This window comes from Dromiciops gliroides, chromosome 2 (genome assembly GCF_019393635.1).
Source record: "Dromiciops gliroides isolate mDroGli1 chromosome 2, mDroGli1.pri, whole genome shotgun sequence".
NCBI lineage: Eukaryota > Metazoa > Chordata > Mammalia > Microbiotheria > Microbiotheriidae > Dromiciops > Dromiciops gliroides.
Genome location: NC_057862.1, coordinates 12,634,804 through 12,644,463, shown reverse-complemented (window position 1 = coordinate 12,644,463; position 9,660 = coordinate 12,634,804). Strand labels below are relative to the sequence as shown.

The 9,660-nt window shown below is 44.9% G+C and overlaps 1 protein-coding gene across 2 annotated transcripts in view; it reads right to left on the bottom strand.

Moving 5' to 3' along the window:
• Nucleotides 1-3,355: 3,355 nt before the first annotated feature.
• The window catches only part of RNLS (renalase, FAD dependent amine oxidase), a 213,877-nt gene continuing 207,572 nt past the window's right edge, over nt 3,356-9,660 (bottom strand). For both annotated transcript variants that reach the window (XM_043980955.1, XM_043980956.1), the window contains one exon: nt 3,356-4,446. In XM_043980955.1, the coding sequence (XP_043836890.1) occupies nt 4,294-4,446 (153 nt within the window). In that variant the 3' untranslated portion in view covers nt 3,356-4,293. The remainder of the gene's footprint in view (nt 4,447-9,660) is intronic.

Sequence of the window (9,660 nt, the reverse complement as noted above, 5' to 3'; positions counted from 1 at the left end):
ACAGAGAGTGAAACAAAATCTACTCACACAGAGCTGATGTGATAATGAAGAAGCTAACAAGTAATTTTTTTTGGGGGGGGCAATGAGGGTTAAGTGACTTGCCCAGGGCCACACAGCTAGTAAGTGTCAAGTTTCTGAGGCCAGATTTGAACTCAGGTCCTCCTGAATCCAGGGCTGGTGCTTTATCCACTGTGCTACATAGCTGCCCCACTAATTAGTAATTTAAAGATAGAGTGAAGTAAAAGGTACGTATGTGCATACTGCAAATTCGAATACAGGACAGTTGGGAGGGAGGGCACTAGCAGCTGGGGGACCAGGAAGGAATTCCTGCAGAAGGATGATAGGAAGAGAGGGGAGTGAGGAGGGAGAGCGGGCCAGGGATGGGGGCTGGCCAGTGTGGAGACACAGAGCCATTGTAGATGGGGAGCAGAGAGAAGGCCAGTTTGACCTGAGATGCTTGAAGGATAAATGGGGGAGAGGTTAGGCCAGGGGCTCTCAGCAGAGGCTTTGTGGGTATGTTTAGGGGGCTGGGAACTTGGATGAGAATGATGACATCTTTATTTCAGTGAGGCAATTGGGGTTAAGTGACTTGCCCAGGGTCACACAGCTAATAAGTGTTAAGTGTCTGAGGCCGTATTTGAACTCAGGTCCTCCTGAATCCAGGGCCAGTGCTCTATCCACTGCGCCACCCAGCTGCCCCAATGACGTTTTTATTTCAATCTAAACAGCTTCCTTTGGTAAGTTCCTCTGGACTTAATTTTAGCCATTCAAAAACATTCTTTCAAGAAGAGGTCCATAAGCTTTGCTGGTCTGCCAAAGGGGTGCATGACACCAAGTAAGGCATTAGGTATGGGAATGATGAGTTTATCAAGAGAGAGTGATAGTGCAGAGGGAGAAGAAGGCCCCGAACAGAACCTTGGAGAGTAAGCACAGCTGCATTTATCTGGCATTTATGTAGCACTAGATGGTGCAGTGGATAGAGCACAGGGCCTGGAATTAAGAAGACCTGAGTTCAAATCTGCCCTCAGACACTTCCTAGCTGTGTGACCCTGGGCAAGTCACGCCACCCTGTTGGCCTCAGTTTCTTCATTTGTAAAATGAGCTGGAGAAGGACATGGCAAATGACTCCAGCATCTTTGCCAAGAAAATCCCAGATGGGCTCACAGAGGGTCATACGTGACTCAGCAACAACATATCGGAATGTAAGGTTTGCAAAGAACTTTACAAATATGATCTCATTTGATCCTCACAACAAGCCTATGAGGTGGGGTTATTATCACTGTTTTACAAATGAAGAAACTGAGGCAAACAGAAGTTACGTAACTTGCCCAGGGTCAGTCAGCCAGCTGGTAAGTGAGGTAGGATTTGAACTCAGGTCTTTCTAGGCCCTGTGCTTTATACTCTATGGTGCCACCTGCTGCTTGTCTTACAGTTTCTTCTCCCTGACATTGGAGAAATGAACTAAAAAGATGACTATAATTCACTGTTATTGAGGGCTGGGAAATCTTTAAATTACGAAACAACTTGAAAAGAGTCATTGAAACCATTTATTTCTGGCCATGTTCTTATGAATCACAATGTAATAAATTACTGCAGTGTTCTCCAAACAAGAAACAGTGGTGTAGATAGGGTGTGTAGCAGATGTGGGGGTGGGCTTGGCCTCTTGACTACCAGGTTTTAAATCCCACTTCTGGTTCTGGGTAACCTTGGGCCCACAGCCTGCCTGTGCTATGGCCTCTTCTCTAACACACATCAGTCATAGATAACATCTCTTAAGAGCTACTGATTTATGGTGGGTAAGGGGTCCCCATATCAGGAGTTTTCCACACTGATGAAATCACAGATCCCTCATTCTCTAAATATGTAGCAAAATGCTTAGCCTTCCTGTTTTTGTCATTCCATCCTGTTGAATATATTAAATTTCCATTTTTCAGCGTGTGGAAAAAGCTATTTTTATGAAGAAGGTACCATAACTATTTTGCATGATATAGTTGTTAAACTAACCCATCCAAGGTCCTCTAGGATCTCAGAGACCTCACGATGGACATCAAGTGTTCTACACAGTGCCCAGTCATGGGGCCTTGCACAATTAGGCTATTTTTTGAGAAATATCAAGAAATCTTTTCTTCTTTTGGGAATGATGAGAGCATGTGTTTTTTCATGTTCTTTTCACCCTGTGCCTTGATAAGATGTTTTTTCAGGTTATCAACAGGTCCCTAGTTTCCTGGGCTGAAGATCAATTTTTCCCTCAGAATGAATGAAGGCATTGGTTAATTACTTATGATGTGCCAAGCACTATTTTAATAACTGGGGAGATATGTATAAAAGCAGAGAAGTTCCTGAAGGAACTTGTATTTCTTTCTTTCTTTTTTTGGGGGGAGGGCAAAAGTCATGAAGGGGTCTGATGTTTTAATAATTTAAAAACATTTTTATTTAAAGTTTTGAGTTCCAAATTCTATCCCTCCTTCCCTTCCTTTCCTCCTCCCTCCCTGAGGCAGTAAGCAATCAGATATAGATTATACATGTGAAATTATGTAAAGCATTTCCATATTAGTCATTTTGTACGAGAAGACTTGAATAAAAGAAAAAAATGAAAGAAAGTGAAAAATAGCATGCTTCAGTCTGTGTTCAGTCACTACCAGTTCTTTCTTCGGAGGTGGAAAGTATGCTTCATCATTAGTCCTTTGGGATTGTCTTGGATCATCGTATTTTTTTTTAAAAACCTTTTATTAATATTTATTGTTTTCATATCACATTCATTTCTTTTTTGTCTTTTATTTTTTAATAATAAACATTTTTATTTATAGTTTTGAGTTCCAAACTTTATCCCTCATTCCCTCCCTCCTCTCCCCCCTTCCTGAGGTGATAAGCAATCAGATGTGGGTTATACAAGTGCAATTATGTAAAACATCACAATATTAGTCAATTTGTATAAGAAAACTTGAATAAAAAATGAAAGAGTGAAAAATAGCATGCTTCAGTCTGTGTTCAATCAATCAGTTCTTTCTCTGGAAGTGCATATTATACTTTATCATCAGTCCTTTGGGATTATCTTGGATCATTGTATTTCTGAGAGTAGTTAAAGTCATTCACAGTTCTTCATCACACATTATTGCTGTCTCTGTGCACAATATCTTGGTTTTGCTCACTTCACTATACATCAGTTCATACAAGTCTTTCCAGGCCTTTCTGAAATCATCCTACTTTTCATTTCTTCTAGCACAATCATCTTCCATCACTATCATATACTACAGCTTGTTTAGCCATTCCCCCATTGATGAGCCTCTTTTTGATTTCCAATTCCTAGCCACCAGAAAAAGAGCTGCTATAAATATTTTTGTACAAATAGGTCCTTTCCCCTCTTTTTGGATGTCTTTGGGATATAGACCTAGCAGTGGTATACATGCATTGAAATTAATGAAATTTTACAATTATGTTAAATTTATTAAACATGTAAATTTCATTATACACATAATATAACCATTCATCATGCAGCATTGATGTGAGCCATCTTTGAGGCAACAATCTTGTAAAAAAAATAAATAAAACTACACAAAACCACATATTTTCCTTTATTTTTTTCCACTTTATAGTCAGGTTTAATCATTTCCCAGGCTACAGTTCTATAAGACATGAAAAGCTGAAATAAAATGCAGTGTGTTTGTTGGGTTTCTCAGGGGACAGGAAAAGTCATGGCATTTTGAGTTAAACTGAAACTGAATTTCAGGAACCACAACTAGGAAAGACCTCAGAGGTACACCCTGCACCCCAAGACAGGCTTGTTTAGGGATAACATGTAATAACAGGCCAGAAAATAGCTATTAAAACCTATGTCCAAGAAGGCACAGACTGGGGGCTAGGTAGCTTCTAAGCCAGAATGTTTCAAGGAGACAGCCTGGGCTGGAAGGACTTCCTGTTAAGGATTTCCTTCTTCTTCCCATTGCAGATGACTCCATGACTTTGAAGAGGCCTGATCTACTACAGGGCCTCTGTCCCCACTAGTTGCCATCTTGCCACCAATAAGGAGCCATTTTGGTCACTGAGAGAAGTGATGAAATAAAAAAGATGGCAGGAGTTTCACTTTAATACAGATGGTTGTCTATGTTTGCCAAAATTTTTATACCATGTTCTATTCAATATGATAAATGAGAATATGAAGGACAACTACCCTGGAACTTTATTCAATGAAGCAGAAAAATATATTCTGAGGAACAAAGAACAGGCTCAAATCCTTTGGGGAAAATCACCTCCCAGTGAGGGGCCATAAGAGATAAAGTCGAAGTGATGTGAGCACTACAGATGAGGCTTTAGGGCCTCCATGACACATAGGGCAGATTCCAGGCACCCATCAAAATTGGACCGAGTGAAGCCATCGCCTCCACACACAAGCAAAGGGCTGTGATGAAGAGTCATTTGTCCTGGACTGTTGGGAATGGCCTGCGTTACCTGTCAAAGTAGAGCATAGAGAGAAGAGAGAGAGAGTAAAGACTACGCCACCAGGAGCCAAATGGGGGAGAGAAGACAGCCTTTCCATAACTTTTAATTCCACATTTTGATTCAACCAACATTTTTCTTTTTCTTTTTTTCCCAACCAACATTTCTTAAGCACCTACTAGATGCCAGGTGCTAGGAATACAAAGATGAATACCGCCCCCCCCCCCAGCAAAGATTCTTGCAACATAAGGTACTGTTCATTTATTCATTGCTTTTTATTCATGCTTAGATTTGCTCCATCCTTAAACATCCTTTAATGGATCCTGCCATCCCCTCAAGCTACCAACTATATCTCACAAATGCCTATTTACAATCTAATGGAAACAACCTTTAACGGGGAGCCACTGCAGTTTATTGACTCTGTGTGTGTTTGTGTGTGTGTAACATGATCAGATTTGTGCTTTAGCATAGACTGGAGTGAGGAGAGACTTGAGGCAGGCAGATCCAACAACAGTTATTCAAATAGCCCAAGTGTGAGTTAATGGGAACCTGCACCAGGGTAGAGGATGTGCCAGAGGAGAGAAGGGGTCAGAGATGCTGCAGAGGTGAAATATACCAGAGATGCTGCAGAGGTGAAATATACCAGAGATGCTCAGAGATGAAATCTAGGAGAGATGCTGCAGAGGTGAAATATACCAGAGATGCTCAGAGGTGAAATCTAGGAGAGATGCTGCAGAGGTGAAATCTAGGAGAGATGCTGCAGAGGTGAAATCTAGGAGAGATTCTGCAGAGGTGAAATATACCAGAGATACTCAGAGGTGAAATCAACAAGCTTTGGCACCATATTGGATACAGGAGGGAGGGGGAATAAAACTATCCCTGGGCCTCATGCCTCCTTTGTAATAGGAATGGGCTGGATTAAATGGTCTCTTGGTTCCCTTTCAGACCTAAATCTATGATCCTATGATTTGAACCCTGACTCTCAAGAAAGGGGAAGAAGTACTGGCTTCAGAATCAGATGGTCTGGGGTCAACTCCTAACCCTGATGGGGATGAAACTGCTGGACAGGCAGAGAGGTCACTGCATGACCACTGCATGCCTCCTCTTCTGGTCAGCCACACACTGCTCTGATGATGTGGCTCATGTAGCTTCTCTGGCTGTTGGCCATCACTGGCCATGTTTCTCTAATGCCTTTTGATGCTCACTAGCTGTGTGACTCTGGGCAGGTCACTGAACCCCTCTGAGCCCTGTGTGACTTTGTGTCAAGAGTCCTGGTGTGGAAAACAGTTGAAATTTCAGAAAAATCTTTCTCTATTCTCCTCCTCTTCACAATAATAGCAATATGTGGCATTGATAGAGGGCTTGTAAATTCATAAAGCAGCTGACACCTATATACAGGGGCCAGGGCACTGGACTCAGAGTTAGAAATACATCAGCTCAAATCCCACCTTAGATGCTTCCTATATGGGTGACCCTGGGCAAATCATTCAACTGTTTTGTGCCTCAGTATCCCTGTCTGTAAAAGAAGGAGGTTAGACTTGGTCTTTGGGGTCCCTTCCAGCTATAACCCTGTGGTTCTGTATGATCTACTGAACTTTCTGAGCCTTACAGACTCCCCAAGATACAAGAAGTTTTATTAGCCTCAATTTACAGATGGGAAGACAGCCTCAGAGAGGCCAAGGGACTTGTCTGTGGTCATACAACTAGTAACACCTGGAGGTAGCATTTGAATCCAGATCTCTCTTCTTACTAAGGCAGTCCAGTGGATAGTGCCCTGGACCCGGAGTCAGGAAGAACTGAGCTCAAATATGGCTTCAGACACTTACCAGTTGGGTGACCCTGGACAAGGCACTTTACCTTTGCCTTTCTCAGCCTCATCATCTATAAAGTAGGGATAATGATAACATCTACCTCAGAGGGATGCTGTGAAGATCAAGTGCTTAGCAAACCTAAAGTGCTATACAAATACTAGCTGTTTTTATTTATCACTATCTTCTTCTTCTTGTTCTTCTTCTTCTTCTTCATCACCACCAACACCGACTCCCAGAAACACACACGGTTCTGTGGATGAGGGCAATGAAATTTGCATCCCAGGAGGGCTGGCTGTCTCATAGGACCGTGGGTTTGGAGCTGGGAGGGGTCTCAAAGTTCACTGAGCACTATCTTCTCATTTTACAGATGAGGAAATCGAGGCCAAGAGGGTGAAGCAGCTTGCCCAAGTTTCCACAGGCAGGATGTGACCAAGCTGGGATTTGAAGCCAGGTTTCTGATGCCAAATCCAAGATTTTTTTCCATCATCCTGACGAAGTCTTGAAGGAATAGCTGTTCCCTATTGCTGCCACAAAGAGCCCAAAGATGAAGTGCCTCCAAATGACAGAAGACTTCTAAAGAAAAAAAAAGATCGGGCAAGCCATTGTCCCATCCCTGGACTTCAGTCCAGAAGTGACCATTGGTTGGTTCCCACCTCCACTAACCTCTGACTTTGTTGGTGGCCACTCATCCAGCAACCTCAACTATGCAAAACACATTGCAATATTTGGACAAGCAGAGCAGGCACAATTTATATTCTGAGGTAAACAGAATGCAAAAATAGTTCATGGAAGTGAGTGCGAAAAAACCATGGCAGCCGACCACTTTGTGGATAGAAGCGTGCTCAGGTTTTCCCAGAATTTCAGAGGAAGGGCCCTCCTAGGCTGAGTCTTCCAGCTCCTGACCCCAAAGGAGGCCCCAACAAATGGCCATCTGGCCTTAGCCTGAAGACGTCCAGGAATGGGGAAACCAATGGCTGAGCTGGCAGAGGCTAATATCAGACTACACAGATTCCTGGACTTCACTTGCTGGACTTTGGGAGAAGCTGTCCCTCTGGAAGGGGACAGAACATAAGGGAATGGAGGGCAGGCCGGCAATCTCATTCACATCTGTGAATGTAATCCTTCCCTAGATCAACCCGTACCTCACCAAACCACAGCTTCTCATGATCACACAGCCCTTGACCCCACTTTCAACCACAGTGATGAGCCACAGACTGAAAGCTGGGCTTAGGGACATGTCAGATGAAATAAGCCCATGGGAATCCTGCTGGTCCTGGCTTGCTTGGGCTCCAGCCTATGCTGGCTGGGAGTGGTTCTGGATTGGAGTAGATCCTGAGTGGGGGCTCCCTGGCGGACAGCTAGGGGGAGAAGCCAGACAGATGGGAGGACTGTTCTAAAGCCAGGGGAGGAGAGAGCTCCAAGGAAGGGGGACCTGGCCAGTCTTGGCCATTCCTCTGCTCCTTCAGGTTTCCTAACAATGCAAGCTGTCTGTTCCAGAGTGGAAGAGTCCCTTCTCAGCAGAAGTTTCCCAGAGGGTATTCAATAAGCGCTTGTGTTTTTTGGTTTTGGTCGAAGTCAGATGACTGAGGTCTGAGGTCCTTTTCAACTCTAAAATCTGGCGTGGCACAGGGGAAAACATATTAGATTCAGAGTCAGAGGACGTGACACTTACTAATTGTATGACTTGAACAAGACCCTTAACCTCTGGGCCTCAGTTGACTTTTCTGTAAAATGGGGGGTCAGGTCGGATGACCATCCCTTTTAGCTTTATAGCTAGAATTCTGTGACTTGGAAACAATAGACACCTCATTGGATGTGGGTCTGTCTGCAAACCACATGAGTCTTCGGGGGAGGAAAAGGCTCCTGTCCCGGTGCACATCTGTCTCTCTGTGAAGAGGCCCTGCTGGCATTCCCAAGGTATTTATTCTTACTTCTGGTCAATGCCTGTTTACAAAAACGGGGCGTAATGTAAATCTGCAGAGTGGAGAGCAGAGCAGATGCTGATGTCAATGTGTGTTTACATGTTTAGAGATAGGGAATGGGGCCTGTCTCTAGAAAAGGATGGAGCCACAGACTCATGTCAACAGTGTCAGCATGACGACCACGGAGCTGACTCCCGAGACAGGAAGAAGGGCCAGGAGGGTAGGGGAAGGCGTGCTGGGGAGTTCGGCCTTTTAAAGAGCACAGAACATGTCTTCTGGTCATTTGGGGTCAGTCAAGTTGAAAATGCCCGGCGCCCGGCTCTGGCTGCCCATTGTTTGAAACCCTTCTGGGTTGGAAGGAAATGGAATCCCAGTGTCCTCAGCTCATTGACACTTAACTCACCAAAATGCAGTTGGGCCAGAAAGCCTGTGGAGGCTAACTCGAGACCCTTCCCCATCTCTTAGCAACAGGAAGCCACATGTGGGCAGCTAAAAAAAGGAAAGAGAGGGAGTTCAGACCCTCCAGCTCCCCTGGGCCCGATGGCTTCTCAGGGCAGGAGGAATCGTGTCCTCTCACCTCTCAAAGATGTCCCTGTTCACTTTTGGGAAGAATCCCAAAGCCTCCCTGTCCAGGGGCAGCTGGGCTTCCTGCCGCACAAGGTGAGGGTGGCCACTTCTGCTACATCTTGCCTGTTGAGCACATTGGGAAGTGCTGAGTTCAAATTGTGCCTTTGGTACTTATTGCCAATGGGACACTGGGCAAGTCTGTGTTCCCCTGGGCTTCTGTTTTGTCCTGTGTAAAATGAGGGGGTTTACCAGATAGATTCTGAGGCCCCTCCCCCACAGATCTGCAGTCCTAGGCCTGGGCCCCATCAAGCCAAGTCCAGTCTTCCCAACATGTCCCCTCCCACACGCTTCCTGCTTTCCCTCTGAAAAGGCTTAGAATGGGGGAAGAGAGAGGGAGAGAGAGCTGACCACCCACCTCCGGGTTTGCTTGGAGACAGACCAGCCCTAACCTCTTTCTTCCATTTTCACATCACCAATTTCTTTTTGAACATCTCAAATTGGATGTCCCGTAGATGACAGACTCAATCTTTCCCTTCCCGAGTCCTCTCCTCTTCCCTGATTCCCCATCACTGTCGAGGGCATCCCCCGCCCCAATCCTCCCTCTGCCTCCTCCCTCAACTGCTCACTCAACCTCACTTGACTGGATCAGGCATCCAAACTGTTGTCATGTCACAGTTCCTCTCCTACATTCCCCCCTTTCTTTACTCACCTACCCCCAGACCGGTTCAGGCCCTTAGCTTCTTGCACCTAGACTATTGTCCTGGCCTTCTAATTGGCATGGTCACTTCAGTCCTCCACAGTGTCGCTCTGCTTCCTTCACCCCTCACTCAGGAGACCCCAGCGGCTCCCTAGTACCTCCACCCCAAATCCAAAGTGCTCCATTCACCATCTTCCTTCCTTTCCAATCTTCTTGAAGCTTATTGCCC